The sequence below is a fragment of the Phyllobates terribilis genome, unplaced genomic scaffold (genome assembly GCF_046119375.1).
Source record: "Phyllobates terribilis strain yellow unplaced genomic scaffold, ASM4611937v1 Scaffold_11__3_contigs__length_659146591, whole genome shotgun sequence".
In the NCBI taxonomy this organism is placed as follows: domain Eukaryota; kingdom Metazoa; phylum Chordata; class Amphibia; order Anura; family Dendrobatidae; genus Phyllobates; species Phyllobates terribilis.
The window spans coordinates 613886605-613911056 of NW_027362771.1; the positions used below are offsets into that span (position 1 = coordinate 613886605).

The window sequence follows — 24452 nt, forward strand, 5'->3', positions numbered from 1 at the left end:
GCCAATACTTTTGGCCAGCACTGTATGTATATATATATACATACATACATACATACATACACACATACATATACACACACACACCAGCAGTGTTCTCCAGTGACCCCGGACATTCCTGTAGTAATTTGTCACTTCTGTGGTGACTGTTGGAGGCGCTCTTTTACGCCTCTTCCCGCGGAGCTCCGCCCACTCTTCACAATGTCGCTGCTGCGGACTGGACTGTGGACAAATGGGTAGAGTCACATTCTGGCAAAACTGGACAATCAGCGATAAGGGGAATTTTTTATGTTACATAAAGCGAAAATAAAAACGTAAGTTTCATTAATCAGGAAAAAAAAGAATTTAGCCCAAATCCATAAAATATAAAACAGTGTAAAAATACATAACTTATATAGCAGTGTAAAAAAATCATTTTTGACTTGTGATATTTGCTCCATTAAAAACATGACCGATTGCATAAAAAAGCATAAGAAAAACAATAAAAAGCCAGAAGAGGCGACTAGATAGCAGAGAGTATGAGGATCCTGGAATCAGCTCCGATCTAGTGGTGTCAGTGCTGAACTGTCTACATCGGAGGGGATTACTGAGACCCTCACTCCAGCAACTACGATCTCGTCTCCTCAGTAGTGAAGCGCCTAGATCGGAGGCTAAAGTGAGGAGCACAAAATATCACCTCCGATCTAGACGAAACCTCGCCGGGAGCAATATTCAACTACATGGGCGGCGCCAGCAGTGACTGAATGAGAGAATCACTCCCCTATGACTGAATACAGCAGGTAGGACAAAGTATATATAATGTTATAAAATCATTATACTACCACCGATTTTAATGAAAACAGCTTGTTAGTGATGCAATGTGCATCACTAACAACGCTATGGGGGCAGAGTACATAGCAACTAGGACGTGACAGGTTCCCTTTAAGATTTGCTTACCTCTGGTGTGTGTGTATGTATGTGTGAGGACCAATGCACGTAGAGCAGAGTCCTCGGCTCTAAGACATGCAGACTTTTTCCAGCATGGAGCACTGGTTCCTTCGATCTTATTATTGTGTTTTATTAGAGATTTGCTTGCTCGTCAGCTTAAGTGCACTAATTTCACTTGGAAAGTCTTCAGCTTCAGGAATCAATCAATGTCTTCATTCTATGACAGTAAGCTGAGGAAGACTTTCTGGTTGGATCTAATGTATTCATAAGGTCACATAAGATTTAAAAAGGTAAAGCAATTATTCCATTAATCTCATCAGTATCTCAGGGGCCTCAAGTCATTCATAGAATCATAGAATCATAGAATGGTAGAGTTGGAAGGGACCTCCTGGGTCATCTGGTCCAACCCCCTGCTCAAAGCAGGATTCACTAGATCATCTCAGACAGATGTCTGTCCAGCCTCTGTTTGAAGACGTCCAATGAAGGGGAACTCACCACCTCTCGTGGCAGCCTGTTCCACTCATTAATCACCCTAACTGTCAAAAAGTTTTTTCTAATATCTAATCTGTGTCTCCTCCCATTTAGTTTCATCCCATTGCTTCTAGTCTTTCCTTGTGCAAATGAGAATAAAGATGATCCTTCTACAATGTGACAGCCCTTGACATATTTGTAGACAGCTATTAAGTCTCCTCTCAGTCTTCTTTTTTGCAAGCTAAACATTCCCAAATCCTGCAACCGTTCCTCATAGGACATGGTTTGCAGACCAGTCACCATTCTGGTCGCTCTTCTCTGAACTTGCTCCAGTTTGTCTATGTCTTTTTTAAAATGTGGTGCCCAAAACTGTACACAGTATTCCAGATGAGGTCTGACCAAAGAGGAGTAAAGACCGATAATGACTTCACGTGATCTAGACTGTATGCTTCTGTTAATACATCCCAGAATTGTATTTGCCTTTTTTGCTGCTGCATCACACTGTTGACTCATGTTCAGTCTATGATCTATTAGTATACCTAAGTCTTTTTCACATGTACTGTTGCTTAGCTCTATTCCTCCCATTCTGTATATGCTTTTTTCATTTTTATTGCCCAGATGTAGTACTTTGCATTTTTCCCTGTTAAAAACCATTCTGTTGGTTGCTGCCCACTGCTCCAGTTTATTTAGGTCTTTTTGAATCCTCTCTCTCTCTTCTCTAGTATTAGCTATCCCTCCTAGCTTTGTGTCATCAGCAAATTTAATCAGTTTACCCTCAATTCCTTCATCTAAATCATTGATAAAGATGTTGAACAATACAGGTCCCAGGACGGAGCCCTGTGGTACCCCACTTGAGACATTCATCCAGCTGGATGTGAAGCCATTTACAACCACCCTTTGAGTCCGATCACTAAGCCAGTTATGAATCCACCTAACAGTTGCCTGGTCCATTGCATACTTGGTCATTTTTTCAATAAGGATGGTGTGAGATACTTTGTCAAATGCTTTGCTGAAGTCAAGATATACTATATCTACAGCATTTCCCTGATCCACCCAGTCAGTGATTCTGTCATAGAAGGAAATTAAGTTAGTCTGACATGACTTGTTAGTTACAAACCCATGCTGACTCTGGTTAATCACTTCATTCTTATCCATGTACTTACATACATGTTGTTTAATAATTTGTTCAAATATCTTTCCTGGTATAGAAGTCAGACTCACCGGCCTATAGTTCCCTGGGTCCACCTTCTTCCCCTTTTTGAAGATAGGAACAACATTTGCTCTTCTCCAGTCTTCTGGGACTTCTCCTGTTCTCCAAGAATTTTCAAAGATTATGGAGAGTGGTTCTAAAATTTCTTCTACGATCTCCTTCAGTACTCTGGGGTGTAATTCATCTGGACCTGGAGACTTGAACTCATTTATGTTAGCTAAATATTCCCTCACAATCTTTCTGTTTACAGATAACTTGGATTCCTCTATTCCTTTAAAAGGACAGTGAAGATCAGTTGATGTTACATTTTCTTTCTGAGAGAAAACAGATGCAAAATAGGAATTAAAAAGTTCAGCCTTCTCAACATCCTCTCTTACCATTTCTCCATTTTCATCCTGTAAAAATCCTATAGCATCTTTGACTTTTCTTTTACTTTTGACATACCCCCAAAATCCTTTTTTATTGCTTTTGACATCTCTTGCAAGCCTTAATTCATTGTCAGCTTTAGCTAACCTGATACGTGCCCTGCAGGATCTGCAGACTGCATTATAATCTTCTTTAGATATGCCTCCCTCTTTCCATTTAATAAACATTTCTTTCTTTCTTTTAAGCATGTGTTTAAGTTCTGTGTTCATCCATCCTGGTTTCCTTAAATGCTTCCCATTCTTCCTACTTTTCGGGATTGTTAACGATTGTGCTTTGAGAATCTCATTTTTAAAAATTTCCCATCCTTCCTGGACATTTTTGTCCTTAAGGACATCCAGCCATTGGATCCCTCCTATTCTCTTTCTGAGTCTCTTAAAATCTGCCTTTCTAAAATCTAACCTTGAAGTCTGAGTCTTCACATGTCTTCCTCCTCTAGTTATCCAAAATTCTATAATAGCATGATCGCTGCCTCCTAGGGTCCCAGCCACCTTTACCTCCTCAACCATTTCCTCCCTGTTTATAAGGATTAGATCCAAAGTAGCAGATCCCCTTGTTTTCTCCCCTACCTTTTGGAAGATAAAGTTGTCAGCAAGAGAGGATAAGAATTTGCTTGACCTGTTAGTTTTACTTGAGAGAGATTCCCAACAAATGTCTGGATAGTTGAAATCTCCCATGACCACTACGTCATATTTTTTGGAGAACTTGGTCATTTGATACATAAAGAGTTCATCCATATCTTCAGCTTGCCCAGGTGGCCTGTAGTAAATGCCTACAATGGTGTACTTTCCGTTGTTCTCTCCTTGTATTCTTACCCAAACAGTTTCCACAGAACTCCCAGTCTCTGAAGCTTCAATCTCTGTGCAGATATTCGCTTTTCTAACATACAATGCAACACCTCCTCCTCGTTTATCAAGTCTGTTTCTTGCAAATAAGTTGTATCCTTTTAGCCTTTTATTCCAATCATGTGTATCGTCCCACCAAGTTTCAGTGATTCCAATGACATCATATTCCTTTTCCTGCATTAGTAGTTCCAATTCTCCTTGTTTGTTGCCCATGCTTTGTGCATTTGTATAAAAACATTTTAGTTTGTGATTGGTTTCTCTTCCTCCCATATTTTTATTATTTAAATTGTTTTGTCTTTGTTCTTCCTTTCCACTTCCAGTAGCATAGATCTCAATAGTATTTGTCAGCTGTATGGCTTTTTCTGGCCTTTTGCTTCCCTTCCCACATTGTTCTAGTTTAAAGCTCTTCTGATGAGTGTAGCAAGGCGACTTCCAAATACATGTTTTCCAGTCTTCGTAAGGTGCACCCTATCTCTAGCAAGTAGTCCATCGTATAGGTAATTCATTCCGTGATCCAGAAATCCAAATCCTTGTTGACGGCACCATCGACGTAGCCAGTTGTTCACCTGTAGAATCTTATTCCACCTCATTGTTCCATGGCCATCCACTGGGAGGATGGATGAGAAGACCACCTGCGCTCCCAATTCTTTCACTTTCTTGCCTAAGACTTCAAAGTCACTGCAGATGGTTTCCAGGTCCTTTCTTGCGGTGTCATTTGTCCCCACATGTATTAGCAGGAATGGGTAGTGATCTGTAGGTCTGAAGAGTCTTGATATCCTGTCAGACACATCTTTAATTTTTGCTCCTGGAAGACAGCACATTTCTCTTGAGGTTATGTCTGGTCTGCAGATAGCGGCCTCTGTTCCTCTTAACAGGGAATCCCCCATGACCACCACTCTCCGTTGTTTCTTCACAACATTCTTCTTTCTCCATCCAGGAGGATTTTGAGGGCTTACAAGGTTATTCATTGCTGGCAAAGTCTTATCTTGCTGTATTTCTTCATGGTTCTCCTGTGTGAGAGCCTGGTACTGGTTCCTGAGCAGTATGGGTGCTGACTGCCTCTCGATCCTCCTGCTTCTGTGGGTCACAGGCTTCCATTCCTCTGTTTCGTCAGGTGCAGTTCGAATTTCTTCTCTTTCTGAATCATGAAGAGATAATTCTGCTCTGTCTAAGAACTCTTCACCTTCCTTAATGATTTTCAAGGTAGTTAACCTCTCTTCTAGATTTCGCAACTTTTCCTCCAACAGGGACACAAGCTGCATTTCTGGCATGTGAAGTTTGGCTTTTCCACTGGCAAGTCTGTGAACATGTAGCAGGATATGCAGCTCAGCAAATGGCTCCTGGACTCTTCCATCTTCTTATTGTTAATGTTCTGAAAACAGTGAAAAAAGCTTAAGAAAAAAGCTTCAAAAGGCGCGCGCCGGGAGGCGCGCGGTTTACCGATGTCCTCTTTTCAGCTCCAACAGCCAAACTCCAGTGTTCTTTGAGCTCGCGGAGACTCTTCACTTACCCCAAAATGCAGTGGGAATATGCAAATTATCTCCTCAGGACTCCTCCCCTGGTTTTTGTTCTCTCAGCCACTAGTCCCATTGTGTGAATGGGGAAAGTAGACTCCGTGGAACGCCTCACCACAGGGGGTCTCACATGCAGTCCCAGGTGATGGGTTTTAAGCTGACAAAAATACCTCCACCAATGCACAGTTAGCTTTGGGGGGTTGGGGAGGGTGTGAACACTTCTGCCCATTCAGGGGGCTGATCCCAAGAAGGGAGGAAAATAAGCCACATGTTTAGTCAGGGAGTTGGTGGAATGACGTAGAAGGGATAGGATCTAGGCTGAGGTCTTGGAGCCCATGTATGGGTGGCTTATAGAGTTTGGAGATCGGTTGCCGACTGGGCAGGATAAACGTGCTACAGTTGTGGGATCTGTCGTCTGAATTTGATTAACTTTCTTAAGGACTATTGCTGCTGAATACCTGTGCTTCTATTGTTTTATCTGTCATCTGGAGGAGCGTGGAATGTGAATACAGACTATACTGGCTGGAGATACAAAATTTGTGGGCCAACCAAAAGTTGGGAGACAGTGAGTATTGCCTGGGGACTCACATCCTACTTGGAGTAAGAGTTTAGGAATTACAACTCTTTAATATGTAGCTGCCTCTTTTTAAAGGGATCAAAAGTAATCGGACAATTATCTCAAAAGCTCAATAATGGGCTGAAGCTGATTCCAGGTATGGCATTTGTATTTGGAAGCTGTTGCTGTGAACCCAAAACATATGGTCAAAAGAACTCTCATTGGAAGAGAAACAGACCATCATTAGGCTGGAAAAAAAAAGAAATCCATCAGACAGATTGCAGAAATGTTAATGTTATTAAGAGCAGCCAAATCAACAGTTTGGTACATTCTACAAAAAAAAGGGCGCACTGGTGAGCTCAGGAACTCAAAAAAGACTGGACGTCCACGGAAGACGACAGTGGTGGATGATCGCAGAATCTTTTCCATGGTGAAGAAAAACCCTTTCACAACATCCGCCCAAGTGAAGAACATTCTCCAGGAAGTCGGTGTTTGAGTATCTAAGCTTACCATAAAGAGAAGATTTCATGAGAGTTCACCACACGGTGCTAACTATTAATCAGCCTTAAAATAGAAAGGCCAGATTGAACGTTCACAAAAAAAAACATCTAAAGAAGCCGCCCATTTCTGGAAAAGCAAATCTAAGATCAACCTTGTTCAGAATGATGGGAAGAAGATAGTATGGCGAAGGCTTGGAACAGCTTCTGATCCTCGGCACATCTTCTAACACATGGTGGAGGCAGTGTGATGGCACTGGCATGCATGGCTTCCAATGGCACTGGGTCACTATTGTTTATTGATGATGTGGCTGAAGACAGAAGCAGCCGAGGGAATCCTGTGTGTACAGGGCCATACTTTCTGCTCAGATTCAACCAAATGCAGGAAAGGTTCATTGGACGGGAGAGATTGACCATGACCCAAAACATACTGTGAAAGCAAAGAAGTGGAATATTCTGCAGTGACCGAGTCATCACCAGCTCTCAGCCCATCGAGCCGCATTTCACATGCTGAAGGCAAAACTTGAGGCAGAAAGATTCTGTTACGCTCGCGCCCGGACTGACTGGCGTGAGCGTGATTAGTGATCCCTCTGTACCATGAACCGAGGAGTGCCTGGAGGGGCGTAACTAAGTATCAACCCGATCCAACCAAGGTCGCACGGCGGCTTAGTCGACTCCGTGGACCAAGGAGGAACGGAGCAGAGGGACCAGGTGCGACTCCAGGTCAGACCCCGGTCACAGTTGTTGACCCACACCGGGGAATGCAGGAACAGGCAGGTTAGACTGGCATACAGGCAGGTGGGTACTGGCAAGTACAGCTGGTATGCAGACAGGGGGGCACTGGCAAGCACGGCTGGTATGCAGACAGGGAGATACTGCAAGCACGGCGGGAGTGCAGACAGGGAGGAACTAGCAGGTTGGAGCGCAGGCTGGATAGGGTCCAGTACAGACTGGGAGACAGGTACAGAGCCGCAGAGCGGTAGACAAGCAGAGTAAAGCGAAACCGCCGGAGCGGAGGACAAGGCAGAGCAGAGAGGAACTGCTACTGCAATGAGAAACAAGAACGAGCCTGGGTATACAGCCCCCAGAGTGGCGGAAACCGACTAGAAGTCAGAGATAACAGGTCTGGGTATGCAGCCCCCAGAGTGGCGGAAACAGACTAGAAACAGGACAGGACCTGGCAATTCAGTAGTAAAGACTAACTGAGTGAAGGTGTTGCTCAGGCCCTTCCTTCTGGGTGGAGGGGGTTTAAATATCCAGTGACTCACAGCAATAGGCTGGAGACGCATTAGGGGTGCGCCCACAGCAGCTATAAGAATCAGGAAGTAACCGGGCCACCGCCCTAAGCAGTCAGTCAAGAGACATGCACACAGCATTAACTGGAGCAAGATTTGCAGGCTGGACTGACAGGTAAGATTGCGGTCTTGCATAGTGGGAGGTGGTGCACTATGCAAGCACGCCGCCAGGGATGTTACAGATCCACAAACCAGCGAGAGCTGAAGTCACTGCAGTAAAGGAGGCAAAGCCTCACAAAGGAGGAAACCAGCAATGGTGACGTCAAAGACTTCCAGACTGCAGGCCATCATTGCTTGCAAAGGATTCTCTACAAAGTGTTAAAAATGAACATTTTATTTATGGTAAAGTTATTTTGTTCAATTACCTTCGAGCCCCTGAAATGAGGATGCTTTGTAGAAAAATGATTGCAATCCTAAACATTTCACGAGATATTTTTGTTCAATCCCTTTAAATAAACCGAAAAGTCTAAACTTCAATTGCATCTTATCTCCTCTTCCCACAATCGCGTACAAGATTTCTCCCGTGCATCCCCCCTTCTCTGGAACTCACTACCCCAACACATCAAACTCTCGTTGACCGTGAAAACCTTCAAAAGGAACCTGAAGACCCACCTCTTCCAACAAGCCTACAACCTGCAGTAACCACCGCTCCACCATACCACTGCACGACCAGCTGTACCTATTGTATCCCCACCCATCCCTTGTAGATTGTGAGCCCTCGTGGGCGGGGTCCTCTCTCCTCCTGTACTAGTCGGTAACTCGTTTTGTTGAAGATTACTGTACTTGTTTATTATGTATACCCCTCTTCACATGTAAAGCGCCATGGAATAAATGGCGCTATAATAACAATTAATAATTAGTTTAATTTAAAATCAAAAATGGCAAAATAGTGGCCTGCAGAGCTGAAATCACGAAGGGTTGGTCACTGTCCAAATATTCTGGACTTAACTGTGTTATGCCACATCATAATCTCAAGAATAGGATCAGTGTGACCTTCCCTTGTGAAGGCCTCTTCATAGTGTTGCCCATGACATGGTGTTCAGACCAATGTCCGGCTTTTATTGCATCCAGAACGCATCACTGATGATGAAGACAGACCTCCATTCCAGCCTCTATTGCCATCTTGCTCTGCACTGTGGCTGCCTTTTAGATCGATGGCATGGGGTCAGTAGATCACCTGTAGCTGGATGTCTGGCTCTTAGCCCAATAACGTGCAAATGCCTCCTGATGGATTGTGTAGACATACCTTAGACTTGGTATGTGGCGTGCAATGTCACTTTGAGTACCGAAAAGATCAACCATGGAACCAGTGTAATGGCAATTTCTCCAAAGTGTCCAAGGAGCAGTTTTTCAAAACAACAATTTCTGGAATCATGTTGCTGGTGCTACTGTGAGCATCCTGCGTTGCCCAAACGTTCTCCCATGGCTGCAGCATCTTTGGACTTGTTTCTCATCGAGAACAACTGGAACATCATTGGTCGGTGATTACACAGGAGCGTCGCTTGAGTTTGCAAAAAAGTACGAAAAGGGGACAGTAGAAGATTAGAGACGGGTGATTTGGAGCGATGAGACGAAAGTCAATAGGCTAGGCTCTGATGGGTGCAAATGGGTTTGAAAGAAACAAAGGAAAAAGAGGCTAACGGATGGAGAAAATGAAGGAAATGGAGGTGGAGGAAGCCTGATGATATGGGGTTGTTTCACAACCAAAGGCATTGGATACTTGACCAGGATCGATGGTGGTCTGAGCTATATGCGAGTATCCTACAAGATGAATTACTTCATACACTCCAGTACTATGGGTAAAATAAGGACGACAGTGTTCCAGCGGGACAACGACCTGAAACATACATCGAGATTGGAGATGAAATGCTTCAATGACCATGAAGTAGAGGTGCTGGATTGGCCCCACAGTTCCCAGTCCCCAATCAAACACTAATGGGTAGAATTAAAGAAAAAGCTGTATACATGCCAAAGTTGACCAGTTTGCACCGACTTTGGGAACGTGTAGACGAGACTTGGGATCAAATTTCAGTCGAGACATGCTTGAATCTGCTGAAGAGCAAGAAGGATTCGGGCGGTGGTGAAAGCCAAAGGTGGATTTTCAAAATACTGACAAAACGAAGAGTATTTTTGGTACTTGTCCTTCATGTCCTAGCCTTAGACAATCGGACATAATAGTATGTCCTATGTCAGGTCAGTTGTTGAGCCCTCTCCACATGGCGGGTGTATGATATTTTACACAGACATTGTGGGGTGCCAGTGTTTTGCGGTGGCAGCTGGGATCCTGCTGTAGGCCCTGCTGGCTACCATGTTAGTCCTCCTGTGAAGGCCAGCTACAGGCCGTGCTTCACAGGACTCATGACTTTTGTTACATACTGCAGTGATGTGATTTTGCTGTACATAGAGCAAGCAATCAATCGCGGATTCACTTTTCCTATATGGCAAGTAAAAGATAGAGGAAAAAAAAAAGATTTTAAATATATATATAAAAAATTCAAACACACTCCTATTCTTTTAAAAATAAAGATATTAAGAAAAATAAAGACATTCCGTACTACATTGGGCGCCGACGTCATATGTCACAGCAACCACATGAGAGCTCCGCGAGGACCGCGAGTGCCGACACCAGCTGGAACGGCGCAGGCACGGGAGGTGAGTATAAACTTTTTTTATTTTAAACATTTAGATCAAGAAGGGGTTGTCCTAGTAGTGGACAACCCCTTTAAGATAAGAGTCTTACCTGATGTGTAGCAAGTATTAAATGCCAAACTTTTGTCCCCTGGCATACTCTGAACACAGCGGAGAAGAATATCGCTGCCTTCTGAATCTCCATCTGTCTGCCGTAATATTATATGACCCATGGTGTACGTCGTATCCGTGTAAAACACCTAGGAAAGAAGCGAGAGATGCAGAACTTTGGCTTGGAGAAGGGCAGATAATAAAGAAATGATGACAAAACATTGGACTGGGCGGTATCATACCTGGCTGTAAATTGAGTAGATCCCAGAATGTTTCACCTGAACACTTTTGCCTTCAGCCTCCAAAGATTTGCCCTCATGTAGAGACACTTTCCAAGAGATTTCCGTACAGTCCTGGAAGTCTGAGGCAATAGAAGAAGGAGTAAAGGTATTGACTAGAAAGTCAATTTAATCAAAAATGTTGACAATTCCTCCAAAGATGTTCTTTATTGATCGCGTCTGTTAAGACCGAAGTCCTCAACCACTGACTCTCCGGCAGTTGTAATAGACGTCCCGTTTGGAAGCTGTCATGCTCAAAGTTGAGGTTTTACAGAAGATGGAAAATCACTGATTGGACATTATTTATTGAAGGAACCAAAGTGACTCCTTGACCAATTCCCTTGAATTATGAACAAGTAGAATGATTCTGCATCTTATTTTGGTAATACTACGAGAAGATCTCATTAATTGGAGAAGACGAACATGGATTAAAGATACGTAAAGGGTAAGGACAGGAGGTCAACCTGTCACACAAGGAGAATGAAGACCATGGTAAATCATGATTAAAAAAAGACCCAAATGAGAGAATGACGTTAGTCTAAGTGAGCCTGCATGATAATAACGTTTTTCCATAAAATCTTTCATCTTGCAATGTGAGGGAAAAACACCAAATAGTTGAAGATAGATAGGATTAACTCACCATTGGAATATATCGACTGCGGTACCAGGTGAAGGAGAGAACGACTTCCTGAAAGAAACAGCACAATAAAGGGTGACCATGCGGAAGAGTATTGTCCCGTTTTTCTTCATCAACTCTTAGAATTAGGGTTAATCCCATCTTCTCTAGTCGATAGCTGGAGGTACCAGCTTTTGGCCACAAACAGACAATTCTCTCGAGATCATGGGGCTCCCATTGATTGGACCACCCAAAGATATCACCTATCCTGGTGTGAGAACATCATCATTGAAGGTTAGATCTCCACAGTTAGATCTGTCTTTTTTTTGAGGTCCATGAGTGGGTGGCTTAGGTAAGACAAGAACCCCTATTTCTAGTTCGCCTCCACTCTGGTGAATTGGGAGCATTTCCTTTGATGTCGGTATGTTATAGTCGTGCATATGGACAGGTGTAAAGGCTGATCGATTGTCTGGCAGCCATTCTCTCTCCTTTCTATTTAGAGATGAGTTTTGGTTAGAGCAGACATTGACGAGGAAGAGCTAAAGCTCAACAAGTGTCATCATGCTCATCAGCAATGTAGGTTGGTGGGGGCTAGAAAGGCAGTTTCCCTGGTCAATAAATTCTATGGGGGTGCAAAATTTTCTTCCTCCATAATCCCAATGATGCTTTTCCTTGGAGTGACATGGGGGCACAGCGAAGGACTACCTGGCGGCCAATGAACGAAACAGTTGAAGTTTGTTATCTGCTGCTTTCTGCGTAGGCACCAACCAAGATAACAAAGCTCTTAGTATGGCGAAGTGAACTTTGTCATCTTGGCCAACTACCTATGCAGAGTGCAACAGAGATTGATAAACTCATCTCGACTGATGCACTCTGCATAGTCAGTAACTGAGATGACAAAGGGCACTCCCACAGGGGATGAATGAAATGTGAAAAGAAAATATTAAGCCGTGAACTATGAGGAAGAACGTGGGTGCAAGGCAAAAACATCCTTCCTGTCGTCTCACCAGCGTGTCTCCGTTTTTTGGTCCCCGTGACGTCTCTCTTTTGCCGGGAGCAGAGTTGAGTCTCGCAGAGCCTTTGAACCTGTAATGGAAGTGCAACTGTAAAACATCGATAACTGGTCAGCCAGCAACTTGCAAAAATAATCCATGAGCAGATCCCCTAGACATTAATGTGCCCATAGACCTTAGACAAGATTCAACTGACAATCTTATTTTCATGGTGCCCAATCCTTTGGAAAGAAGGACCTCAACATGCCTAATCCCATATACCTATGGGAGATATAAATGTTAGTTGACATGTAAATGGATATTCCAATTTTAGAAGTTTGGTTATTCCATAAATATCTGATAGAGGTGGGTCCCATCCATGAGACTTGAATCTATTTCTAGACCAGGGAGAAGAGCATATGTGCAACTCTCACTATTCACTTCCATGAGATTTACTGACTTTTGGGCTCCAAGCTCCACCACACATGATGTCCTGACCCATGAGAGAAACGACCTGACCCATGGGTGAAATGTCCTGACTCAGGAGCCAAATAGAAGCTTAGTCGGCCAAGGAGGAGCTGACTTTTGGGCTCCAAGCACCACCACACGTGATGTCCTGATCCATGAGAGAAACTTCCTGACCCATGGGTGAAATGTCCTGACTCAGGAGCCAAAGAGGAGCCTAGTCGGCCAAGGAGGAGCTGACTTTTGGGCTCCAAGCACCACCACACGTGATGTCCTGACCCATGAGAGAAACGTCCTGACCCATGGGTGAAATTTCCTGACTCAGGAGCCAAAGAGAAGCCTAGTCGGCCAAGGAGGAGCTGGCTTTTGGGCTCCAAGCACCACCACACGTGATGTCCTGACCCATGAGAGAAAAGTCCTGACCCAGGGAAGAGCCAAGGAGAAGCCTAGTTGGCCGAGGAGGAGCTAGGATTGAGGAGAGGTGAGTATGCAATATTAGCTGGTTCTAACTGGGTGTGGTGAAATACGTATGGTCTTAATAAATTTGAGACAGTTGGCAACTATGTCAAAGATGTGATTGTAGGGTGCCTATGGGTCACCATTGCGGAATAGCTGTTTTATTGTTTGTTTTTTGTTCAGAATTTCTCCATAGTTCTCCAAAATTGTGTCATTTTAACAAAAGCTGTCATGCAGCTACATCAGCAGAACAAAGGTTTCAGCTCTCATTATGTGTTGGCTCAAAAAAATACACATTCCTGCACTCCTTAACTCCTTGATGAGCTCATGTGGGGCTGGTCCATGGGATGCGGCTAGGTCCCAAAAAATTGTCTGGATGTCCCAGGTGGCAGATATTAATGTCATATTTACTATCATGATTTTAGCTTTCCATAGATAGGAAACATGGCATATGGTATTGTGAAAAAGTGTTTGCCCTCTTCCTGACTTCTTATTGTCTTGCATGTTTGTCACACTTAAATGTTTCATATCACAAAACAAATTTAAATGTTAGACAAAGATAACACAATTAATCACAAAATGCAGTTTTTAAATGAAGGTTTTTATTATTAAGGGAAAAAGAAATCCAAACCTACAGGGCCCTGTGTGAAAAGTGATTGCCCCCCCCCCTTAAAACATAAATGAACTGTGTTTTATCACAATTACTGCCACACCTGTTCTCAATCAATAAATAGATTAAATAGGACCTGCCTGACAAAGTGAAGTAGACCAAAAGATCCTCAAAAGCTAGACATCATGCTGCAATCCAAAGAAATTCAGGAACAAATGAGAAACAAAGTAATTGAAATCTATCAGTCTGGAAAAGGTTATAAAGTCATTTCTAAAGCTTTGAGACTCCAGCGAACCACAGTGAGAGCCATTATACACAAATGGTGAAAACATGAAACAGTGGTGAACCTTCCCAGGAGTGGCTGGCCGATCAAAATTACCCCAAGAGCGCAGCAATGACTCATCCAAGAGGTCACAAAAGACCGCACAAAAACATCCAAACAACTACAGGCCTCACTTGTCTCAGTTAATGTTCATGATTCTACCGTAAGAAAGAGACTGGACAAAAATGGCATGCATGGCAGAATTCCAAGATGAAAACCTCTGCTGAGCAAAAAGAACATAAAGGCTCATCTCAGTTTTGCCAGAAAACATTGTGATGACCGCCAAAACTTTGGGGAGAATACTCTGTGGACAGATGTATGTCCTTTTACATCTGGTGTAGAAGTAACACAGCATTTAAGAAAAAGGAACATCATACCAACAGTAAAATATGGTGGTGGTAGTGTGATGGTCTGGGGCTGTTTTGATGCTTCAGGACCTGGAAGACTTGCTGTGGTGAATGGAACCATGAATTGTGCTGTCTACCAATAAATCCTGAAGGAGAATGTCCGGCCATGTGTTCGTGACCTCAAGCTGAAGCGCACATGGGTTATGCAGCAGGACAACGATCCGAAACACACCAGTAAGTCCATCACTGTATGGCTTAATAAAAATAAAATTAAGACTTTGGTGTGGCCTAGTCAAAGTCCTGACCTTAATTCGATTGAGATGTTGTGGCATGACCTTAAAAAGGCAATTCATGCTGGGAAACCCTCCAATGTGGCAGAATTACAACAATTCTGCAAAGACGAGTGGCCAAAATTCCTCCAGAGCGTTGTAAATGACTCATTGCCAGCTATCACAAACACTTTATTGCAGTTGTTGCTGCGAAGGGCCCAACCAGTTATTAGGTTTAGGGGGCAATCACTTTTTCACACAGGGCCCTGTAGGTTTGGATTTCCTTTTCCCTAAAAAATAAAGACCTTAATTTAAAAACTGCATTTTGTGTTTACTTGAGTTATCTTTGTGTAATATTTAAATCTGTTTTGTGATCCCCTGCTGTAATGTCTGTATACTCTTTTGCTTCCTCCCCTGCTGTAATGTCTGTATACTCTCCTGCGTCCTCCCCTGCTGTAATGTCTGTATACTCTTTTGCTTCCACCCTGCCCAGGAGATGTGGTATGATCAGACCATGTTCCGTACACGGTCAGACACAGCCATTGATTAAAATGAACTTTTGTTTGTGGTAAACCCCTTTAAGTGTGACTAACATGCAAAAGAATAAGAAATCAGGAAGGCAGCACACACTTTTTCACACCACTGTATATACCATCGTCCATCTGTCCGATATTAATTCATGGTTGACCGGTAGGCCTCACCGCAATGTAATTGCATGCATTGTGTTAGACCCGGACTCATGATGCCGAAAATATGTCTCCCATAACTATAGGAACTATAAGACCTATGCCTGTCACAAAAAAACAATATTAATAACTGGAATCCAGTTAGAGTGTCTGATCTAATTCCTTTGAAGACTAAGAAGAGTTTTCTCCAGAGGTGATAAATTTGTCACATCCCAGCCTCTGGTATACACTGGGTCCAGACCTTGTGTCTGTCCTCCAGCAGATAACCTACTTTAACTACCTGTTCACAGTAGGAGGTCATAGCTACATATGGATTTGGAATGAAGTGTTAGCTCTTTTTTCTATTTTCCAAGTTATAATTAAGACATTCTTCTATGTTCAATATGAAGGTGACACGTCCCCTCTCAAGAGACAGTTTAGCTATTGATCCCATTTTACCATTACATCTATGACAGTAAATTAGTACGTTTTATTTGTCATTAACATAATTTCAGGGTACATATAACTTATTAAAAAATTTTTGTTAACTCTTTATGGGAATGAATTTAAGAAAAACAGCAATTCTACCACTGCTTTTTTTGCATTTTAAATTTTACACTATTTTCCGTGCTGCACAAATGAAGTGTTAACTACAGTGGCTTGCAAAAGTAATCACCCCCTTGGTATTTTTCGTGTTTTGCTACCTCACTATCTGGAATTTCACAGATTTTTTTAGGATTTGCATCAGTTCATGTAAAGAACATGCTGACAACTGTGAACATTTTATTTTCTTTTTATTGTGAAGCAAACAACAAATAACTGAAAACTTCAGCATGCATAACTATTCACCCCCCTAAAGTCAGTACTTTGTAGAGCCTCCTTTTGCAGCAATTACAGCTGCAGGTCACTTTGGATAAGTCTCTATGAGCTTTCCACATCTTGCCACTGGGATTTTTGCCCATTCCTTAAAGCAAAACAGCTTCAGCTCCTTCAAGTCAGATGGTTTCCTCTGCTGAACAGCAATCGTCAAGTCTGACCACAGATTCTCAATTGGATTAAGGTCTGGGCGGTGACTCCAAAACATTGCCATGTTTCCCGTTAAACCACTCTAGTGTGGTTTTAGCAGTATGCTTTGGGTCACTGTCTTGTTGGAAGGTGAACCTCCGTCCCATTCTCAAATCACTCACAGACTCAAACAGGTTTTGTTCAAGAATATCCCTGTATTTCACACAATCCATTTTCCCTTGACTTGGACCATTTTCCCTGTCCCTGCTGCCGAAAAACATCCCCACAGCATGATGCTGCCACCACCATGTTTCACTGTGGGGCTGATGTTCTTGGGGTGATGAGCTGTGTTGGTTTGGCTCCAGACATATCGTTTACCTTGGTGGCCAAAAAGTTCAATTTTTGTCTTATCTGACTACAGCATCTTCCACCATTAATTTGGGAAGTCTCACACATGTTTTTTTGCAAACTCAAAACGAGCCTTTACAGTTTTTGTGTGTAAGTATAGTTTTTTTTCTGCCCTCTCTTCCATAAAGGCCACCTCTATGGAGCGCACGGCTTATTGTGGTCGTATGCAAAGATACTCCAGTCTCTGCTTGGGAACTCTGCAGCTCCTTCGAGTTACCTTTGGTCTCTGTGCTGCCTCTCTGATTAATGCTCTCCTTGCCCGGGGCGGAGATTTTTGGTGGGCGGCCCACTCTTGGCAGATTTGTTGTGGTACCATGTTCTTTCCATGTGATGATAATAGATTTGATGGTGCTCCGGGGGATCATCAGAGATTAGGATATTTTTTATAACCCAACCCTGACTTGTACTTCTCAACAACTTTCTTGAAGATCTCCTTGGTCTTCATGGTGTTGTTTGGAGATCTCCTTGGTCTTCATGGTGTTGTTTGGAGATCTCCTTGGTCTTCATGGTGTTGTTTGGAGATCTCCTTGGTCTTCATGGTGTTGTTTGGAGATCTCCTTCGTCTTCATGGTGTTGTTTGGAGATCTCCTTGGTCTTCATGGTGTTGTTTGGAGATCTCCTTGGTCTTCATGGTGTTGTTTGGAGATCTCCTTGGTCTTCATGGTGTTGCTTGGAGATCTCCTTGGTCTTCATGGTGTTGCTTGGAGATCTCCTTGGTCTTCATGGTGTTGCTTGGAGATCTCCTTGGTCTTCATGGTGTTGCTTGGAGATCTCCTTGGTCTTCATAGTGTTGCTTGGAGATCTCCTTGTTCTTCACGGTGTTGTTTGGTTAGTGGTGCCTCTTGTTGATGGTGTTGTGGCCTTTGTGGCCTTTCAGAAAAGGTAAAGTGTCTATAATGTCAGACAGGTGACACTTAGATTGCACACAGGGGGACGTCCTGTCGCTAAGCATGGAACTTATTAAGGGAATTGCTTGCACCAGAAATTTTTAGGGGCTTTGTAGCAAAAGGGGTGAATACATATGCACATGCCAATGTTTAGTTATTTGAGCCTATGTTTTTCTCACTTCACCAACTTAGACTATTTAGTGATGATGCATCACACACATCAGATTAGAAAACTATTTACACAGGTTGTAAAGTAACAAAATAGGTAAAAATCCAAGGAGGTGAATACTTTCGCAATCCACTGTATAACTTATTAAAAGTTTTTTATTAACTCTTTATGGGAAGGAATATAAGAAAGACAGTAATTCTACCACTGCTTTTTTTTTGCATTTTAAATTTTACACTATTCGCCGTGCTGCACAAATGAAGCGTTAGCGCTGACCTCAAGGATATGGTTAATACGGCCATTCCAAATTTCAGTTTTTTTTTTTTAATTTTATTTTGTGGAGCCTTTCTACAATTAATAAGCTCTTTAAAAAAATAAAAAAAAAACACATGGGTTGCCATAAGGACTCATTTTATTGTGTGATAATCTGAACTTTTCATTAGTCCCTTTTTGGGGTAGTTGTGACTTTCTGATCACTTTGGGAGGCAAAATGCACAAAAATAACAGCAATTTTATATATATATATATATAATTTTTTTTTTTTTTTTTTTTTTGTGGATTTGTCTTTTTGTGGGACAAGCTGTAGTTTTTGCTGGTATCATGTTTTTCGATTTCCATATGACGGATCACTTTTTTTTTTTTTGTGTAGGCATTAACAAAAATACATTAAATCTAGAATAACTTTTTTTAATTTTTGGACTCTTCCCTGCGCAGTATAATTGACTCATCAGCTTTATTCTGCCGGTCAGTATGATTGCAGTGATGCCTAATTTATACTTTTATTTAATGTTTTGCTTCCTTTGCACAAGGAAAGTCTCTTTTGGGGTCATCGTACTGACCGAGCCCCACATTTTTAATCTTTCCCTTACAGAGCTGTGTAACGGTTTGTTTTTTTGTGGAATGATTTGTAGTTTTTTATGGTATCATGTTGGAATACCTACGACTTTTTGATCCCTTTTTTTTGTTAGGCAAGACGAACAAAAAAATGCAATTATGGCGTATATTTGCTTTTTCTGTTATGCCGTTCACCGTGCGGGATAAATAATAATATAAATTTGTAGTATGGGACTTTTTTTTACTCATTTTTTGTATTTCAAAACTTTCTTTTTAATAATACTTAGTAGGAACATGTGATCCTTTGAACGCATTGATAATACACTGCACTACTCATGTAGTACATTATGTAGCCTCCAGCGAGATCTGATAGGTCGGGGTTTATGGCAGAAATGCCTTTGTTAGGTGATCACGCTGGGGGATTGCTGATGGGCTGACAGAGGGAGTGATCTCCCTCTGTCAAACTGATGATGGGCTGACAGAGGGAGTGATCTCCCTCTGTCAAACTGATGATGGGCTGACAGAGGGAGTGATCTCCCTCTGTCAAACTGATGATGGACTGACAGAGGGAGCGATCTCCCTCTGTCAAACTGATGATGGGCTGACAGACGGCGTGATCTCCCTCTGTCAAACTCCTCACATGCCGCTATCACTATTGACAGAGGTATGCGAGGGGTTAAAGTGCTGGGATCGGAGGTTGCATCGGTGGGTTCGATGTAGAAAATCCATTAGACCTCCACTGATCACTAAACTTGTATTCACCAAAGATCCCCTCTAAGTCGCTATGGAGGACCCGTCCTACCCTACATTACACAGAGAGACCACTATTTTGAAAGACTATATATATATGCAAAATAATAGTAGCGATGTGAATTGAATAAATGTCTACTGTATAATTATCTTTTTTTGTTTGTTTTTTACTCTTTTGAATGATTATTTTAATTAATTAGAGTATTGGTATTACTATTAGTTTTTCTGTAACCAGATGTTACATTTTGTAAATAGTATATTATTTGTATTCAACTGTAAAGTATTAAATATATTATTATTATTATTATTATTATTATTAACATATAATTAATTTACTATAATATTTTATCAACATTAGTTTTTTTTTTGTTTTTATATTTTGTTTTGAGACTTTATTTTTCTAAAACGTGTTATTGTTTTCATTAAATGCTGTTGCTTTTATAAAATTATATGTATATTACTGTATATATATATAATATGACATCTAGCAATATTTATTTGTTTCATAATTTTTATACACCATATATATAGATTTTTTTATATACTTATTTTTTCAGCATTTTTATATACCATATATATCATATTTTTAATGTACCGTATTTTTCGCACTATAAGACGCACCTAGGTTTTAGAGGAGGAAAATAGAAAAAAAATGTAAGCAAAAAATGTGGTCATGATGCCCTGTTAGGGGGGAAGGGGTCTGCTGCTGACACTGTTATAGGAGTAATGTCCCCCAATTCTGTTAATATCCCCCATCCTGATATGCATGACACCCCAATCCTCCATCCTGGTATGTATGGCGCCCCTCATCCCTCATTCTGGTATGTATGGCACGCCTTATCCCTCATCCTAGTATGTATGGCACCCCTCATCCTTCTTCCTGGTATGTATGGCACCCTTCATCCCTCATCCTGGTATATATGGCACCTCTCATCCCTCTTCCTGGTATGTATGGCACCCCTTATCCTTCATTCTGGTATGTATGGCACCCCTTATCCCTCATCCTGGTATGTATGGCAGCCTTCATCCCTCATCCTGGTATGTATGGCGCCCCTCATCCCTCATTCTGGTATGTATGGCATGCCTTATCCCTCATCCTGGTATGTATGGCACCCCTCATCCTTCTTCCTGGTATGTATGGTGTAGTATCGGCGTCTCTGCCCCCTGACAGGCAGAGATGCCGTCCATCTTACCGCCGCACTCCTGGCCCAGCGTCTTCTGGCCCTCCTGCTGCTGCTGCCGGCGCGCGCAGCTTCCCGGGCACTGTGCTTAGGGCGCGCGCGCTCCCTCCCTCTTAAAGGGGCCGCGCGCGCCGTCCTAAGGAGTCCCCGGCCAGTGGCCGGAGGACCTCTCATATAAAAGGCACCTCCTCCAAAATAGAGGTGCCCGTGCAAGGTAGTAGCTTTGTGCTCTAAACTCTGCTTCAGCCCTCAGGTCCCGCTGCTAGCCTGACTACCAGTCCAGTCTGCCAGTCCAGTCCGCCAGCCTGACTACCAGTCCAGTCCGCCAGCCTGACTACCAGTCCAGTCCGCCAGTCCAGTCCGCCAGCCTGACTACCAGTCCAGTCCACCAGCCTGACTACCAGTCCAGTCTGACTGGCCTGACTACCTGTCTCCACCAGCCAAGTGTACTCTCCAGCCCGACGGTCTGCCTACCATCCAAACCCGCCAGTCTGTCTATAGGCCAGGCTTGCCTGCCTACCTGGAGAACGTACCAGTTACCTGCCGTGCCTACCCGGAGGCTCCTGACAGTCACCCGTGGAAGTCACCTGCTCTCATATAAGGACAGGCCCAGAGTAGCACCTGGTCCCTCTGCTCGGTCCTTCCCTGGTTCACGGAGTCGATTAAGCCACCATGCGACCTTGTGGTGAGTCCGAGTTGATACCTAGTTACGCCCCTCTGGTCCCTCCTTGCACCGCAGCACAGAGGTTCCACCACCCGGATCCGTAACATATGGCACCCTTCATCCCTCATCCTGGTATGTATGGCACCCCTCATCCTTCTTCCTGGTATGTATGGCACCCCTCATCCTTCTTCCTGGTATGTATGGCACCCCTCATCCCTCTTCCTGGTATCCATGGCACCCCTCATCCTGGGATGAGGGGTGCCATACTTACCAGGAGCCGTGCTGCAGGTGCAGTGTGTGTGTAGCGCCCCGAGGGTTCGGCCGCTACAGGGGTATTGCACCTCAGACCAGAGGTGTGATATTCCACTCCCGGGTAAGGATGGAATATGGACCAGGGCTCAGTTAGCTGCATGCACCACACACACCCCATTTCCCAGGGACAGCTCAACGGTGCTCCCACTAGACAGAGTGAAGGCACGACCGACCATGTCCCTGCTGGAGTGGGGAGGGAGGGGTGGAACACCCAGTGCTGTAGGGGCAGATAGGGGTTGGTTCCTGAGTGTAGGAAGGAGCTCATTGGTTGCTGGTCACCTGGGCTCATGGCTAGAAGGAGGTATAAAAGGTGGGCACCATCTTAGAACAGTGTTCTGTTCTGTGAGAGGAGAGCTGACAGGGAGCTGTGGCTCAGTCTGGGCCCAGCTCCAGATGCAGGCCTAGAGAAGAGGCCGGAGCCTGAGAGGAGAGGGAGAAGTGGGCCTGGAGAGGAGGCCGAGGGAGAAGAGAAGACAGAACAGGAGAGAGAGAGAGAAACAGAAGGGTTCAGGAACAAGAAGGCAGAAGGGACCCTAAGAACCCACGAGAATCCAGGGTGAAGGGTCAGGCAGATTAAGGGTACCGGATCCCAAGTTGGTGGAGGAGAAACTACCCTCAGCCAAAGACCGGACGTCGTGATCATCTATTGGTGCGACACCTCATCAAACCTGCTAGGAAGGCACCATATAGGACAGCGGAGGACGGGGCCCACGTTTAACCGCACAGGTCCGCGGCAGCTGGACAAAAGTGGGTCACTGGTGAGGCAGGCCAGAGAAAGGATAAAAGGGGGTCCTGTGCCATGCTCCTGAACTGCCTGGGAGTTGACCGAGCCCCTCACCTGGTGGACGCAGCACGGCTCGGGCAGTCACTGCCTGTACAGAAGTGACCTGGAGTACCTGAACTGTGAGTAAAAGACATTGGACTGCAGTACGTTGTCTGTGTGCTCTTTCGCTCCTCCAGCACTATCAGTACTGGGACTCTCACTCCCATCACCCCCACCATCCACTACACTGCCCTGGGGCTGCACTCTTCCCGTGGGGAGTCACATCACCTCAGCTGCACCCATCATCAGCCCCAGCGGACTGCCTTGCAGCGGCGGTTCCTAATAACCGCAATCCACGGGTGGCGTAGTCGGACATTGTCTAAAGTACGTAGCAGACTACCAATGGCCTGACCACCCTGAGCCGCGGGACCGGGCCGCCACTACTACCCCCAACGTCTCCCTATCGCCCGGTTCCGCGTGCCCCACGGCCCAGGGGGCGAGTCATGTGCGCTATTAAGGAAAATTAATATTCACTGGGCGTGGGGAGCAGTGAATATTAATCTCCTTTAGTAGCGGGCACAGTGTAGGCTGCTGCAGGCGGCTCCTGCCTTCTGTGCCCCACTCCTCCGCCGCCGCTCCCCCCCATAACCCCCCGTACCCACTGCCACATATATAGGACTATAAGACGCACCCCCCACTTTCCTCCAAACTTTATAGTCCAAGAAATATGGTACTTATTTTTTTTAGCGGTTTTACATACCATATACAGGTGCATCTCACTAAATTAGAATATCATCAAAAACTTAATTTATTTCAGTTCTTCATATATAATATAGGAATTTCACTTTTTGTATTGAAGAACTGAAATAAATTAACTTTTTGATGACATTCTAATGTGAGATGAACCTGTACATCCTATTTTTTATATACTTATTTTTTCAGCATTTTTATATACCACATATCCTATTTTTTATATACTTATTTTTTCAGCATTTTTATATACCAGATATATCATATTTTTTATATACTTATTTTTTCAGCATTTTTATATACCACATATATCATATTTTTTATATACTTATTTTTTCAGCATTTTTATATACCACATATATCATATTTTTTATATACTTATTTTTCAGAATTTTTATATACCATATATCATATTTTTTATATACTTATTTTTACAGCATTTTTATATACCATATATATCATATTTTATATCATATCATATATCATATATCATATCATATAAAAAATATGATATATATGGTATATAAAAATGCTGAAAAAATAAGTATATAAAAAATATTATATATATGGTATATAAAAATGCTGAAAAAATAAGTATAAGTATATAAAAAATATTATATATGTGGTATATAAAAATGATGAAAAAATAAGTATATAAAAAATATGGTAAATTAAAATGCTTAAAAAATAAGTATTTACCATATATTTCATATTTTCTTATATACTTATTTTTTCATAATTTTTTTTTTTTGGGGGGGGGTTATTACACCACAATATTCTGTTTTCGTTTGTTTCTAGTAACGATTTTATATTTTTAGTGCATTATTATTCTTGTCTTTTTATACATGTATATCCTTAGTTTTTTGAGTTGTTATCGCCATTACTATCACTCTGCGTCTGTTTCCTTCGCTCTCTAATATAATTACCAGCTGTCGCGGATGTATTTTATTAAAGAACCGTTCCCTGTTTCCTGTGATCTCGAATTCTTAGCAGTACATTACGTTGACACAAGTTAATATTTGCTGGAGGTGACCTATCAAATACAAGCAGATTACATTACCGCCAAGTCCTGCGTAATGATAGATAATGGAGTCATTATGCTACGTCCATAGTGGCTTGTGCGAGCCAAGAGTTTTCACAGCTCCGCGGACCTGCCAATTATCGTTAGATGCCTCGGTCGTTTGTGCGCAAAAATTGGTGAAAACAAAGCTGAAGAATGACTACTGTCTGAGCAGAAG

At 43.0% G+C, this 24452-nt stretch overlaps 1 protein-coding gene and 1 long non-coding RNA gene across 5 annotated transcripts in view; one reads left to right on the plus strand and one right to left on the minus strand.

Moving 5' to 3' along the window:
* The window catches only part of LOC141167117 (uncharacterized), a 44855-nt gene that overhangs the window by 18126 nt on the left and 2277 nt on the right, over positions 1 to 24452 (plus strand). Inside the window, exon 3 of one of the 2 annotated variants that reach the window (XR_012251397.1) lies at positions 20972 to 21362. The exons of the other annotated variant lie outside the window; for it this stretch is intronic. This is a non-coding gene — a long non-coding RNA (uncharacterized lncRNA). Of the gene's footprint in view, positions 1 to 20971; positions 21363 to 24452 lie in introns of those variants that run through there. 2 annotated transcript variants of the gene reach the window in all.
* Positions 1 to 24452, minus strand: part of TNFSF13 (TNF superfamily member 13) — a 56638-nt gene that overhangs the window by 7841 nt on the left and 24345 nt on the right. For 2 of the 3 annotated variants that reach the window (XM_073654478.1, XM_073654480.1), the window contains exons 2-5: positions 12376 to 12454; positions 11393 to 11440; positions 10717 to 10835; positions 10476 to 10623 (exon numbers count right to left, since the gene is read on the minus strand). In XM_073654478.1, the coding sequence (XP_073510579.1) occupies positions 10476 to 10623; positions 10717 to 10835; positions 11393 to 11440; positions 12376 to 12454 (394 nt within the window). Of the gene's footprint in view, positions 1 to 2692; positions 2920 to 10475; positions 10624 to 10716; positions 10836 to 11392; positions 11441 to 12375; positions 12455 to 24452 lie in introns of those variants that run through there. The other variant, XM_073654479.1, reaches the window with a different exon arrangement.